The 14,596-nt window shown below is 35.3% G+C and overlaps 3 protein-coding genes and 1 long non-coding RNA gene across 4 annotated transcripts; 2 read left to right on the top strand and 2 right to left on the bottom strand.

Annotated features, from left to right (window-relative positions):
* Nucleotides 1-210: 210 nt before the first annotated feature.
* On the top strand, nucleotides 211-3,089 carry LOC104231235 (formin-like protein 4). Its single transcript, XM_009784187.2, has 2 exons — nucleotides 211-1,503; nucleotides 1,604-3,089. Exons 1-2 carry the CDS (start codon nucleotides 425-427, stop codon nucleotides 2,928-2,930), a joined length of 2,406 nt encoding a protein of 801 aa, XP_009782489.1. The 5' UTR covers nucleotides 211-424; the 3' UTR covers nucleotides 2,931-3,089.
* A 770-nt stretch (nucleotides 3,090-3,859) lies between these two features.
* On the bottom strand, nucleotides 3,860-7,416 carry LOC104231234 (uncharacterized). Its single transcript, XM_009784186.2, has 5 exons — nucleotides 7,161-7,416; nucleotides 5,872-6,026; nucleotides 5,272-5,358; nucleotides 4,773-4,931; nucleotides 3,860-4,173 (listed from the first exon to the last, which is right to left on the bottom strand). Exons 1-5 carry the CDS (start codon nucleotides 7,270-7,272, stop codon nucleotides 4,075-4,077), a joined length of 612 nt encoding a protein of 203 aa, XP_009782488.1. The 5' UTR covers nucleotides 7,273-7,416; the 3' UTR covers nucleotides 3,860-4,074.
* Nucleotides 7,417-7,870: 454 nt separating this feature from the next.
* Nucleotides 7,871-8,832, top strand: LOC104231233 (uncharacterized). The gene is made up of 3 exons (XR_712058.2): nucleotides 7,871-7,970; nucleotides 8,107-8,276; nucleotides 8,358-8,832. It is a non-coding gene; the product is annotated as an uncharacterized lncRNA (long non-coding RNA).
* Nucleotides 8,833-9,017: 185 nt separating this feature from the next.
* On the bottom strand, nucleotides 9,018-11,523 carry LOC138880014 (uncharacterized). The gene is made up of 8 exons (XM_070159665.1): nucleotides 11,121-11,523; nucleotides 10,864-11,013; nucleotides 10,434-10,752; nucleotides 9,931-10,079; nucleotides 9,715-9,806; nucleotides 9,586-9,636; nucleotides 9,373-9,469; nucleotides 9,018-9,025 (listed from the first exon to the last, which is right to left on the bottom strand). Exons 1-8 carry the CDS (start codon nucleotides 11,521-11,523, stop codon nucleotides 9,018-9,020), a joined length of 1,269 nt encoding a protein of 422 aa, XP_070015766.1.
* Between the last annotated feature and the right edge of the window lie 3,073 nt (nucleotides 11,524-14,596).

Here is a 14,596-nt window from a genome sequence, read left to right as displayed (position 1 = left end):
GCTTTCAATCCTCTAGGTCCGCCTCTATTAGTAAAAATGCGCAGCTTGGTGCACTAAGCTCCTGCTATGCGCCGTGTCTGGGGAAGGACCGGCTTACAATGATCTATTGTACGCAATCTTATCGATGGGTTTCTACAAGAGGTTGTTTCCACGTACTTAAAATTACACTTTAACAAGGTTATGGAGTTATGTCCTCCATAATAATTTGGTTTAGGTGAGGGGTAAGCTTGTCATTTCCTGCATTAATATCCCCCAGGAAAGAGCTTAAAATACCGGGAAAATCAACTACTCCCCTTTTGAAAGTGTCAGCAAGAAAACCATATACCAAATCCAAGAAAGAGAGCTTTTCAACGACAATGCTCAAGATAAGGCAAAACATAGCTTCTAAATTTCAAACTCATTTCAGTTCCATCCAAATTAGAAAATGGCTGCCACTTCTTGGCTCTCAATGATTCTTTATCTCTTAATTGTTTTCATTCTTTCTATTATTCCAAAATCTTTTTGCCAATCATTATCACCACAAAATGTTGAAACTTTCTATCCCTTTCCTTTACCAAATCTTCTCCCTCCTCCTATTCCACCCGTTCAACGGCCACCACCATCTCCGCCTCCGCCGCTACTTCCACCCCCTACTACACCAGCCGATACGCCTGCGCCACCGCCTTTTGTGTTAGCATCAGATTCATCATCAAAGAAAGCTGTTGGAACAGCTATTGGTGTAACTGCTGCTAGCACTATAGTTTTATCTGCCCTTTTCTTCTTCTTTTTGGTTAGGTACTCGAGGCGTAGAAGAAAGCAACGAGAAGATGGCGCGAGTAGTGATCCACGGGGTACTGGTGCTACCCCTGTGGTTGCAAAAGATGAATTCTTGAAATTTGAAGGAAATCTTAAAGGGGTGATTGTAGATGAAAATGGATTGGATGTGCTTTATTGGAGAAAACTAGAAAGTGGAGAAGTTAAAGAAAGTTTCAAGAAAAAACAAGTCTTTTCTAATGCCTTAAAAGATGAAGAAGAAGAGAAGAGAATGATTAGTAGAGGAGGTGGTGGTAGGAGGAAATCAGAACATCCAATCCAAGAATTGCCTCTGCTTAGAGGCAAATCTTCAACATCTCAAAGTCCTTCTTGGCTTGAACTAGAAAATAAACAACCAAGGCCTTCTGATGGCATAGTTTTTAAGCCTATGGAGAAACAAGACTCTTCTAGCCAACTCGAGTCACGAGCTCTGCCTCCAGCTCCTTCACCACCGCCACCACCACCACCATTGCCTGTGACAGCAATTCAAAAGGCGCTCAATCCTCCACCTCCACCGCCACCAGCGATAAGGAAAGGCCCTCCACTACCCCCACCACCCATTAATCCTAGTGGCTTGCCTTCATCATCAGGTGAAGGCACTTCTGGTAGTGGAAATGATAAAGTGAAACTGAAACCATTGCATTGGGATAAATTGAATGCTAATGTTGATCATTCAATGGTCTGGGACAAACTCGACCGTGGTTCCTTCAAGTAAAGATCTTTCAACTCTCCTATTTCCTACTAATTTCCTCAACAAGTGTATGTTCCACTATCTAATTTGTACTGAGTCCTTGTTTACCTTTGTATGCAGGTTTGATGGAGATCTTATGGAGGCTTTATTTGGATCTGTTGCTACAAATAAGAAGTCCCCTGGAAGAGAAGGGAGATCATTGAGTCCAAGAGAAGAAATATCAGGTCCACCATCTCAGATATTCATTCTTGAAACCAGGAAATCCCAAAACATAGCAATTGTACTCAGGACCCTTGGTGTTACTCGCAAAGAGATCATCGATGCACTAATCGATGGACAAGGTCTAAGTGTTGAGACTCTAGAGAAACTGAGCAGAATATCCCCAACAAAAGAAGAAGAATCAGAAATTCTAGCATTTGAAGGAGACCCTACAAGGCTAGCTGATGCTGAATCATTCCTCTTCCATATCCTCAAAGCTGTTCCATCCGCCTTTATTCGTTTCAATGCCATGCTTTTTAGAGCAAATTATGGCGCTGAAATTCTGCACCAGAAAGAGTACTTGCAGACACTGGAATTGGCTTGCAAGGAGCTTAAAACTCAAAGATTATTCATGAAACTTTTGGAAGCCATTCTGAAAGCGGGGAATAGAATGAATGCTGGAACTTCTAGAGGAAATGCACAAGCGTTTAAGCTTACTGCTCTCAAGAAGCTCTCTGATGTGAAAAGTATGGATGGTAAGACCACTTTGCTTCACTTTGTTGTGCAAGAAGTAGTCAGGGCAGAGGGCAAACGTTGTGTGATTAATCGTAATCAGAGTTTGAGGCGTAGCAATAGCCAGAGTAGTGGAAGCAATGCCATTCCAACATCAAAGAATTCTATTGAAAGTGATGAGACAGAGAAGGAGTATATGATGCTTGGTTTACCAGTGGTCGGCGGCCTAAGTTCTGAGTTCAGTAATGTAAAGAAATCAGCTGCAATAGACTACGACTCGCTATCTAAGACGTGCTCGATGTTAACAGCTCAGACATCAGAAATCAGGAGGCATTTAGCACAATGTGGCAGTGATAAAGGACTATTTGGAAAAGAGATGAAAAAGTTTCTGGATGCTGTAGATAAAGAAATAAAAGCAGTGAGAGAAGACCAAGATAGAGTGATGGAACTTGTAAAGAAAACAACAGATTATTATCAAGCAGGAGCTTCAGATGATAAAGGGTGGCAACCACTTCAACTATTTGCCATAGTTAAAGATTTCTTAGAAATGGTTGATCAAGTTTGTGTAGAAATTACAAGAAACATGCAGAAAAAGAAACCCCTTGTAGCTGTTACAGGATCATCATCACCGGGAATGGCGAATAATAGGGCTGTTAGATTCCCAAAATTGCCTGCCAATTTCTTGTCAGACATTTCAAAGAGCAGTTCTTCTTCTGATTCTAGTGATGATTCATGAATACCAGAAAAGAAAATCTGAAGGGATCAAGCCTGTACATAGAGAGGAAAGGATAAAGCATTTTAAGTGTACACAGATTTGTTTCACTAATGATTTTAACTCTGAGATTCTTTTCCAAGTGTTTCATGATTATGTGAAATGAATTTCAATTTTTTTTCCTTATCCACAAATGTTCTTCTCCCAAGATTATCCAGCTGGAATTTTTTATGCAGATGTTGAAATTAAAAATATCTGAAGTAGAGGGGTGTGCTACTCTGTTGCCATTAAGTGCACCAAGTTGAACCATAAACCTTCTAACAATCATTAATGTGTTTTTAAAGAAGTTGAACTACATCCACCTAATGAACAAGACTGGCAAATCCGCACTTTCAATATGCAAATAGTTATATAGAATATTTAAGGCTTCCGTCCTAAGTACAAAATTGTATGTGTTAGAGCGTCCCACATTAGTTGAGCAAATGGGCTGTGATCTCCTTAAATGGCAGTTGGATAATCTTCATCTCACGAGCTAACTTTTGCAGAATGAATTACAGAGTTAGGTCCAAATTCATTTTCTTGATATAGTATCAGAGTTAAACCATCCCTATTCTTGGTTTACCCAATGTCAGCCACCGTGGAATATCTCCATGCACCAAATATCCAGTCCTTGGGTGTGCAAGGGAGGGAGGTGTTAGAGTATCCACATCGGTTGAGGTTATGGGTTCTTGTCTCCTTATATGGTCTTGGACAACTCTCACCTCACGAGTCATCTTTTGAAGTTGAGTTCGGCCAAGGTCCATTTTCTTAACAATATGCATCTAAGAAGGTAACATTCAATGCATAGGCGATAAATCGCTTTATCACACTTTTGTTCTTGCTTGAATAGAAAAGGTAACAATTGTTTTATCACACTTCTGTTCTTGCTTGAATAGAAAAGGTAACAATGAATGCACAGAAGAGAAATAATAGTTTCGATATTACGTATTTCTATAAAATCCTAATCATCAATATACAGAAACAGGAACTCCCACCTAGGGAAACCTTTTTCATTCCAGAATTGTTTTATCAAGTTGGTTGTGTTCATCATATGTTAGGCAAGCATACTCTTGACTATTGTACAAACTTCCTTATGGTTTAGATCATTTGGCATGGAAACCAAGGGTATCTATTTGACTTCTTTACCACTAGCCAGACGACTCTTCTCTTCTTCGACCTGCTCAAGCAATACTTGCAACTCTGCTTCTGTTAAGCTCTCTAATCTTTTCTGCAAGTCGAGAAAATTCAAGGCTCAACCCCACAGAATAATCACAGAAAAACTTGTAATTAATTAAAGGATGAGCATAAATATGAGAATGATGAAAATAATCCCTTTAAACTCTCAGGTGACATTGACTCCAAATTAATAAATGCGCATAAAAAAGGGTAGGAGACAACTATACAACCCTATTATGCTGTTCCTTTTTCCCCCAATATGATACAATCTAGTTGAGGACGATGTGAGAAGCTGAAGAATTACCAAGAGTTCTAGAATGAAGCTACATTTTATAGGGATAGTTCAGCTGAACTTAAATTCACAACACAGAAAAAGATAACAGCTGCAAGACTAGTAAATTGATTAAAAGAATCATTTTTCCTTGTTTTTTAACTAAATGGTAGACATAAGAAAATAAACTAAATTATATGGTTAAATTTAGTGTAACATTTGCTAACTAAGTAGAGCTTAGGAGCGTCTGCTGTAATTTAAAACCTTTGTGCATCTGATGACAATGTTTCTTTAAACACTGTTCGGCAAATAGAAGACATGTCATTCTTAAGATGTGAAACAGAAGGATTATTGAATGTTACTAAAAAAAGAAACTGTACCTCCATGACTTTGCTTTCATAGTCTCGTAACTGTTGAGCATATGTCATTTCCTTGTTTGAAACCCGGAAGATGTATGTTGATATCCATCCAACTGTTAGACCCAAAACGAGGACTAATTGAACTACATTTCCAGCTTGTAAAGGGTCAAATCCCAAGAACTGCATAAGATGTTCGGATCAGAATTATTACAAACATGAGTATATATAGGAAAACATCCCCCCAAAAACATAGGGGAAAAAATAGAAATATAAGAGAGAAAAATGGATTATCAGAAATCAGTTCACACAAAACACCATAAATATACACCTTAGATAAGATAGATTTTCACTTGGATAGGGAACATATCATATATCAGTAATAACAAGGGAAAGTACCTATGGACTATATTTATCACCCAAGTAGCTTTTCACAAAAGTACAGAAGCATTTATTTTCATTTAAAAAAGAAGAACCATATGTGTAAAAAGATATTGAAGATGTGTAAGAAAAATCATAGTACCTCTAATCCACTCTTTAAGCCATACCCTAGAAGGGTAACTCCAACGCCAATCAATATAACATCCTTTCTCGTATAGCCAAATGGTGTCTGCATTAACATCAAATTTTTGAAATGACGAAACACAAAAAGGACATACTTCTAAATAAGAGTTAACAAGAGTTCCAGAATTCAAAAGCATAACCACAACAACAACAACAACAACAACATCCCAGTATAATCCCACAAGTGGGGTCTGGCAAAAGCATAACCACAATATGGAAAGAAAATGTTGTTGGTTTTAGCATATTAAGCAACCTAAAACAATTTGCTGGTAACAGAAGTTCAAGTAACAAAAATTCCTGCCCTCCAAAACAAATAAAAGCTCGCATAAGTGATTCTGTTTTGCTAACACTAGATTAAGCAACTTTCTCCTATCTGAAAAACTCTAAATGATGATTCAAGGTAGAGGACATTGCTAAATGTTAATGATAGAAGTTTGTTCATCATTGAAGTGGTAATAAAGAAAAACGAATGAATTTTCTCCAAGCTGATGATGCAAGAATCAGAACAGCAGATTCATATGCATAATATAGAAACGCAAAATTCAAACTCTAAACATGCCTTATTCTGGCCAAGAGCTTCATCGTTACTGTCACTCGGTTTTGAGCTGGCTCTGGTGATTATAAGTGGAACTTTCTTCAAGCCCATGTTGTAGGATACATTCCTCAGGGAAGGGGAAATTCCTACTCTGAGATGTCTCTGGGAGTTAGTTATTTCTGCAAGTAGGACACAAGTGTAACAAACAATTTCTTAATCAAACAATTGAAAATCGAATATCAAAGTTGAACTAAATGTTCCTCCACAACTCCATCAGACTTCCAACACCGTTTAAAAATAAAAGTTATACCATAAACATCAACAAAATGCAAGAACGTGATAAGGAATTTGTTTAACGTGAATTTGCTGAAAACACTCATATTATTGGGATAAACTCTTTTGCGTGGATTAAAATTTTATGTACACTTTTTATAGGTATATATATAGCATCACTTACAATTATAATTTAAATTGACGAATATACGAGCCTATTCTGAACTGCTCTAAATTCATGTAAAGCAGCCTAACAAATATGACCACATCAGATTTGCGAGGGAAAAAAAAACCTCTCCTCTCATTCCTCACCACATAGATATTAACTGGAAGCTGAAACCTTCTTTTTCACTTGATAAACTTTTCTCTTCAGTAAAGAAGCAATCTTGGATCATGAACATATATTACTTCTTAGTCTAACAACAATAGCTAACAATTCTACAAGATCACAAATGCTACTATTTAATATATCCAAAGGGTTTTCAGAATATAAGCAATTCAGATAGAAAAGTGACTGAGCAAAAGCGATCAAACTTTATTTTGATCAATTAGCCTTTGTTAAATTTAACTCTTCTATGTGAGTTTCCCAAAGCATAGTTAGTCCAAACACATATAAAGAAGTAGAGTTGTGGTATGTTGACCACCAAAATAAAAATAGAATCTTCTAAAAGTAAGAGAATTTATATAGTCAATCTCAACTAGTTTGGGATTGAGTTGTAGTTGATTGATTGAGTGATCAGGAACACACTCCTACTTAAGTGTACTAGTTATGTGTTCATCCGAACCAATAGCTTTGGCTCAAACCCTATATATATGTGCTACAAAGATCCACTAAATAAGTACATATAGTAGATTTCAAACCTAGTTAATCAAATGGGCTGCGATAGAATATCCAACTCGAACCCATAAATCCTGATAACATAGATTTGTAAAATATATGAAAAAGCCTTATATGAATTCTCACTGTTCATGTCGCTCTATTTAAGTCGAATGGACCATCTTTAAAGTAGGAGGAGCTTTGGAAAATGAGAATGACTCACCTGGTCTAATTCTTGGTTCCATCAACGGAATAGAAGAAACACCCATCAAAGAAGAAGCTCTAGTTTTGCATAAAAGGCTACTATATACACCAGTATACGCTGTGGAACCCATTGTACTTAAGTTACCTCTACTACTCGAGAGTTGGGCTGAAATGTTTTCCTATGAATGAATTAGAGAAGAAAGAGGGAACCAATTAAGTTATTTTGAGAATTGAGACTTGAGTGGCTCAAAGTGGAGCAGCCGCGCAACAGTTTTAACCGCTTGTTATCCTCTAATTAGTTTAAATATCTTCTGTTTTTTGGGTCCATGATCTGGGTCGGGTCACGGGTTGTCGGGTGGGTGGGCGCAGATAAATGGATTGGGTTTGGCAAATGAAATTTGGTACTAGGAGTTTTTTTTTTTTTGGTTCCTCTTAATATTTCTAATTGTTGTAAATAGTAGAGAAAAATGCATAAAGACCCCGTTCAACTTGTCCTGGAAAATTATTTATACATCTAAACTTTACGGGTGTCCTAACACCCCACTATTATTAAAACAATTGTATTTATCTACTCCCTCCTAAGCCCTGGCCAGCCACGCGTCTTAGACAACCGAATTGAGCGCGTCCTTGCTCTCTTTTAATTGTTGAAAACACCCAAAAAAAAGAATAAATAAATTTTTAACGTCAAATAACCCCCAACCAACGGTAAAATCCCTTCTTCCCCAATATTTTACCAAACCCAATTGAAGAATCCTAATTTATTCTTCTTCTAAATTCTGCCGAAATTGCATCAAATTGCCCTTTGAAGTTTTAATCTTTGAAAGCAAAGGTTAATCTTTCTCCTTCTTAAGAACCCTAATTTCTTTCCTTTATTATTCTTATGTCTTTCTCCTAAAATCCAATTATCTGATCTTTGAAAGCAAAGACAAATTATCTGACTTTGATATTGTCTGTTTATGTTGTAGTTGTTGCAATGCCTTTAAAAGGCTTGAATTTGACAAGGCTTTGCACGAAAGAGGAAGAAAATGAGTCAAGTGGAGAAATTTGATGCAATCATGGTTATGTGCTGCCTTTGTTAACAGCTTGGACCCCTCCAAATCTAGGAAGAAGATATTGGGTTTGTCCATACTATGGGGTAAATGACAGTGAAATTTTTTCCAATAATTAAGTTGTGAAAAATTATCATTGATTAATTTTCTTTTGTTATTCATCTTAGGGTCCACGATCTTGTGATTTTTAGGTTTGGAAGGATTCCGAAATTGATTCTAGGTCCAAATTTGTTATTCTAAAATTTCTTGACAAAATGGATGAACTTGAAACTGCATTAGAAGGCTTTGAAAATCTTGCTAAGCTGAGGGCAACTTTAAAGGTTGAAAATACTATAGAAGGGGAGAAGATAAAGAAGATTGAGGCTCAATTGGTGTAATTGCAAGTTGATATGGAGAAGATGAAAGAGAAGAAAAGGAAGTGGAAGAGTAAATTGGCTAAGTCCAAGTCTAGGGAAAATGTACTTTGGTTCATTATATTGGGGATGTGTACTATACTTGTTGCTTGTAGGTATCCAGAAATGTCATTGAAAGAAGATGCAATGAGGTTGCCATTTTGAATCTAATTTTGTCATCTCAATATGTATGTAGTTGTTGCTCGTAGGTTTTATTTTGTATGTTTGCAATGGACCTTTCATTTGAATGTAATGAACCTTTCAACGAAATGTAATCAAGTGTTGTTTCTAATGAAATGTTGTTTTTACATTGTGAAGTGTTGTAGATGTGTTCTGTTTGTTTCTTTGTATGCCCAGAACTTGGAAATCAACAATAGACACATAAAAGACTTAATATGGCAGCTGCATAAACTGTATTAAAACACATATTTGGTCTCATTGACCTAAAAGAAACAGACATAATAAACAGTCACAAAATGAAATAACAAAACATCTATTTATTGTCATTGTAGCAGCAGCAAAACAGACACCATAAGATAACAAAATGCGAAATGTAGTCTACAGCTACCTAAAAATCCTTATCATAATATAGAATTGCAGTCTATAGCTGCTTAAAATTTTAGCATAATGCAGTCTATTGCAATACAATTATCAACAAAATAATATCTTGACCAATTGGGTTGTTTTGCAGTGGTGCTTTTCTGGCTCAACTTAGCAGCCCTAGACCTTGTTTGAATGAGTTACTTGCCTCTCAATTGTTGAAACCGCCTTGATGTCATAGCTTCTTTACCTTTCCATTTAACATATCGTATTGGTTGATGGCCTAGATCTCCAGTTACTTCTGTTGAAGACCTCACATTCTTAAAGTTTGTAGAGGATATTCCAGGCTGCCAAAATCCAACAGAAAATCAGATAATGAATTCACCTAAATATGAGAGGTTGTGTTAGAACTTACATTTTGAATTTTGAAGCCACTTTGAGTATGTAAAACTCACATCCCAACCATCCTTGGCTTATTATATTGTGTTCTTACATCAGTGCTAGTACCAACATCCTACATCAACCAATTAAAAGTAAGAATCTGGCAATTATTTTAAAAAGAGAAAGAAGACATTAAAGGGAAGAACTTCACCTTTTCTTTAGAACCTTTTGACCTACCCCTTCCTCTTCCAGTACTTTGCTTTGGTGGCTTTGAACTACCAACACTTACAGGCACAGAACTTGCTGAAGTAGCAGCGTATTACTTCCAGCAGCTTTATGACACCCGCTCTTGTTATGACCCTGTTATGACAATTGCTACATGTCATTTTCACTCTACTTTTGGACAATTTTCCTGTCTTATTTTCACCTGGCTCTTTTCTTCTAACCTTATTTGGCCTGCCTGGCATCTTCTTGACATGAGGTGGTATAACAGTTGGAATTTGAGACTCTGGCCATATATTCATACCCAAGACAGGCTGAAGAAAGTAACTGTATATTTTCATGTAAGTGGCAGTACTGTACCAGTGAGAAATATAGTTCAAAGGCTCTAAATTTTTATAATGCAGGGTAGCAACTGCATGAGCACATGGTATGCCTTTTAACATCCAAACTCTGCAGGTGCATGTTTGCATGTTGATATCCACCAGATGTTTCACTTCACTTGCACCTGACCCTTGCTTCACTTCAAATCCAAACTCACCATTCCAGAAAATGCTATGTTTAATTGATCTTTCTGTGTTCTATTCCAAGACTTTCATGGCCATTGGTGAAAAATTAGTAATCCAAGTGTTTCCAAACTGCCTGAGCTGACCTATTCTATTCATCATCTTCACCCTTATTTCTTCAAGCATTGCCACTATAGTCTTCTACCTTGCTGCCAAAATCCAAGTATTGAAACATTCTGCCATATTATTGTCAACACTATCACACTTGCAGAATGTGTTGAAATACACCTTCCTCCATCTTTCAATGTTGTAGTACAACAATTCATCAACTATCTTATTCTCCAATTTCTTCATTTCATCCGGATTTTTCTTCAACTCCCACTCATAGGTAGACCTTTCACACCTCCAAAAGTAGTTCCTTCTCTCTATGCCCCTCCATTTCTTTGACCAGTTAGCTAGGATGTACCCTGCACACATCTTATGCTCAGAATTTGGAAGTAAATCTGTTGTAGCATTCTCAAGCCCTTGCAAAATGAACAATGGTATTTAGTTTTAAGTGAAATAGCAGTAGGAAAATAACAATAAACTACAAGTGCTTACCTTTTGCATGTCTGTTATAATGGTCAGATTTGTACCATCTCCAAGCTGAAGATCACCCTTTAGAAGGTTGACAAACCACCTCCAAGTGTGCATATTTTCAATCTCAACAACAGCCCAAGCAAGTGGAAGCATCTGATTATTTCCATCTTTGCAAACTGCTACAAGTAGTTGGCCTCTACATCCCCCTTTTAAAAAACATCCATCCAACCCAATACATGGCCTACAACCAACCAAGTATGATTTCTTTATTGCATAAAAAAAATATAGAAACCAATAAATATTTTCTTCCCACCTTCAAAAGTTTCTTCACTAAGCTTCACTACACATGTACTTCCTGGATTAGATCTACGTAACTCATCCCTATAATCAAATATTCTGCCATACTCCAGTTTATGATCACCCATTATCTCATTCAACATAATATTTTTTGCCCTCCTACAAACTGTCCTCCCAACATATAATCCCAATTTCTTTCTAATCAACTCCTGAAATTTAAATATTCTAATGTTAAATTGTTCTTTTATCCTCTTATTGAACATTTTGGCCAAGAACTTTGAATTACATAGCTTGTTTCTGTTAGTAGGGTCACATTTGTGAACTGGATTATAGTTTTTGACTACAAAATTCTTAGTCCTAGAATCATAACTAGCAACTAGAAGCCAAGGATAGGATGTCTTCTTGCACTTAACCCTCATCCTTGTAGGTTCATTTATGTCACACCTCCTTTTTCCGCACCCGCGAGGGTGCAAGGGAGTTTTTCCAATTAAAGGACAATCGAAACGGGATTGGTTTATTTATTTCAGAGTCGCCACTTGGGAGATTTAGGGTGTCCCAAGTCACCAATTTTAATCCCGAATCGAGGAAAAGAATGACTCTGTATTACAGTCTGCGCACCAGAAATCCGGATAAGGAATTCTGTTAACCCGGGAGAAGGTGTTAGGCATTCCCGAGTTCCGTGGTTCTAGCACGGTCGCTTAACTGTTATATTCGGCTTGATTATCTAATATAATACGTATTATAAACTTATGTGCAAATTTTATCCCTTAGCCGCTTTTATTATTCTTTTTATTTATTGTTATTATTTTACGAAAAATTGCAACATTGTGAAAACGTATTTCAAATCACGTCGCAATCAATTGCACCCGTGGTTATCGACACATTTCGACTCCGTTGAGATTTAGATTTGGGTTACATAAATGCACACCCGTATTTAAGGAAATAACATTATTAAATACGCGCCTAGAGCGACTAGCGTGTCATTATTTTGGGTAGGGCCGTGAAATTTGCTAAAACGGCTCCTCCCTAATTCTAAGCAATTAACTGTACATTTATTGAGGGCCCCGAAATCTATACATTTCATTAAGCGAGGCTCATCTCATTTATTTTAAATGGACAAATCTTAAAGCGACTACATTTTTTCTATAAAAATTAGTCTCTAAAATAAAGAAAGAAAAATCCTAATTAATTACTAGCTTTTATAATTTTAAGAAAACATGACATGCTAATTGCTTGGTTAATACAAATATTGATGAAAAAAAAAAGAATTTTACTCTTAATTTCGAAATTTTAAATAAAATAAAAATTCAACAACTAATATTCAAAATAAACAAATATAGCTAGCATTGTTATTATTATTTTTTTTTAAAAAAAATATTATTGAGATTAATTATTCACAATCATTTGAAACTAGATTTAACCATAATTACTAAAGCTTATTAGAAAGTTTATTAGACTTAAACGTTCTTCTAATCTTGCTTAAGCTCAAGTCATGCCTTAATGCCTAATTTACGATGTTTAATTTAAATTCATGTTTTAACTAAATTTAGCTACTTGTTCATGATCAACCTACAATCTTGAAGCCTTCATAGCTAGTGAATTAACCTGTTTTGCCGAACTGATTTATTACAGACTAACTTATGATATTATTTTCTTATTCCAGCTATTATTTAGTAATTCATGAAATAGCTTAAATACAATCAACAAAAGAAACAAAGAAAAAAAAAACGAAATTAAAACTTCAAATTTTCATTCTTCATATGTATTCATGCTTCATATTTCGGATTACAATAACCAGCTTTTCAGTTGTGTACCTGATATTGGAAGCAAAAGAAAATGAATATGAGAATCAGCAGCAGCAGTAAAATCAGTACAACACAGCAACAATAGCCCAGCAACAGTAACAAACCAGTGGAGTAGTAATCCAAAAAAAAACAAAATCTTCCAGCTTTGATGAAACAACAATTAATTCTGATTTCAAACAACAAAAGAAAGCAGAATATTTTTTTTTAGTTTTTTTTTATTTTGAAAGCTTAAATATTTTTCGGAATTTTCTATCTCTTAAATGTTCAGCCCTTTTCTCTCTCTTATTTTCAGATTTGTTTCTCTCTCTCGTATCTGTGTATTTTTTCTCTATCTCTCTGTATTCTTTTTTTGATTTCAAGACTTCACATATATAACCCATCCCATAAACCTTTCAATTAATTAAAATCAATACTTTTTCTCTACCCAACCCATTATCTTCCCACTCATTCCCATTACATTAAATAAACATATCACACCACCCAATTTCATTTTGTCCCTCATGCCTAACATAAAATAATGCAAGATTCCCCTTTAAATTAAATCTTGTCCCCCCTTTATATTAAATAATCATATCACAACCCACCCCATTTCATTTTGTCCCCCATGCTTCAAATAAACAATTACAAAATGTACAATTCCTAAACTACCCCTTCCGACCTTACTGAAATTACCAAACTACCCCTGAACGTATTACAAATTTACCAAACTACCCATCAGCTATAACACATCAATTAATCAAACTTAACCAAAATATAGACAATATGATCAATTTCTAACAATGTTCAAACAACAATATGAACACAGATGAACATCATAACAACAATATCACATGAACATGATTTTAACAACATTTCAACAACAAATCACATGAACACAAATTGAACAACCAAGAACAACTAAAATTTGATTGAACAATATTTTTAGCAACAACAAACCTATTTTTCGGATTTAAACAACAACAACAATCAAACAAGTATATTTAGATTCCTAAATTCAATAATATTGAACTTAAAATCAATTCTAACAACATTACAACAAACAATTCTTATATTAAACTTTAAACAAGATTATGAGAACAATTCAAGAAATAATCATAAATGATAAACAAGAAATCAAACTATACAAAATTCGGATTCAAGATCATCCAAACAAAGTATGAACATGAATGAATCTATTTTAACACAACAAACATGACGGATTAAACGATTAAATCAATATATTCCTTTAACACAACTAAATTCTTTAAACAAATAACAAGATCGACGAAGAAACAATTATGAACTTAAACTTGAACTTAACAATATTAACAATTTCTAACAATACATAAACACATGAAACAAATTGAAGAAATAGTTAATTAAATTTCAATTTGAATCTAACAAACATCAAACTAACAAATATTCACTTAAACAATAATACAAACATGAAATGAATATGAAAACAACTAATTAAACTTCTATTTTGAAATCTGAAAATTAATTTAACAAACAACACATGAACATGAACTAAAAATTAATTCAACGATAAACAAAACAAACATTTGCCGATTTTAGATTCGAAAATATCAAAACAAAATACGGACAAAATAAAACTCAAAAATCTACTAACCCAATCGAACAATCATACGTACAAACTGTTTCGGCGACCCTCGACCAAAGCTCAACCAAACGACGACGAAACCGAACC

This window comes from Nicotiana sylvestris, chromosome 10 (assembly GCF_000393655.2).
Source record: "Nicotiana sylvestris chromosome 10, ASM39365v2, whole genome shotgun sequence".
NCBI classification, from domain to species: Eukaryota; Viridiplantae; Streptophyta; class Magnoliopsida; order Solanales; family Solanaceae; genus Nicotiana; species Nicotiana sylvestris.
This window is presented reverse-complemented; position numbering and strand designations above follow the sequence as displayed.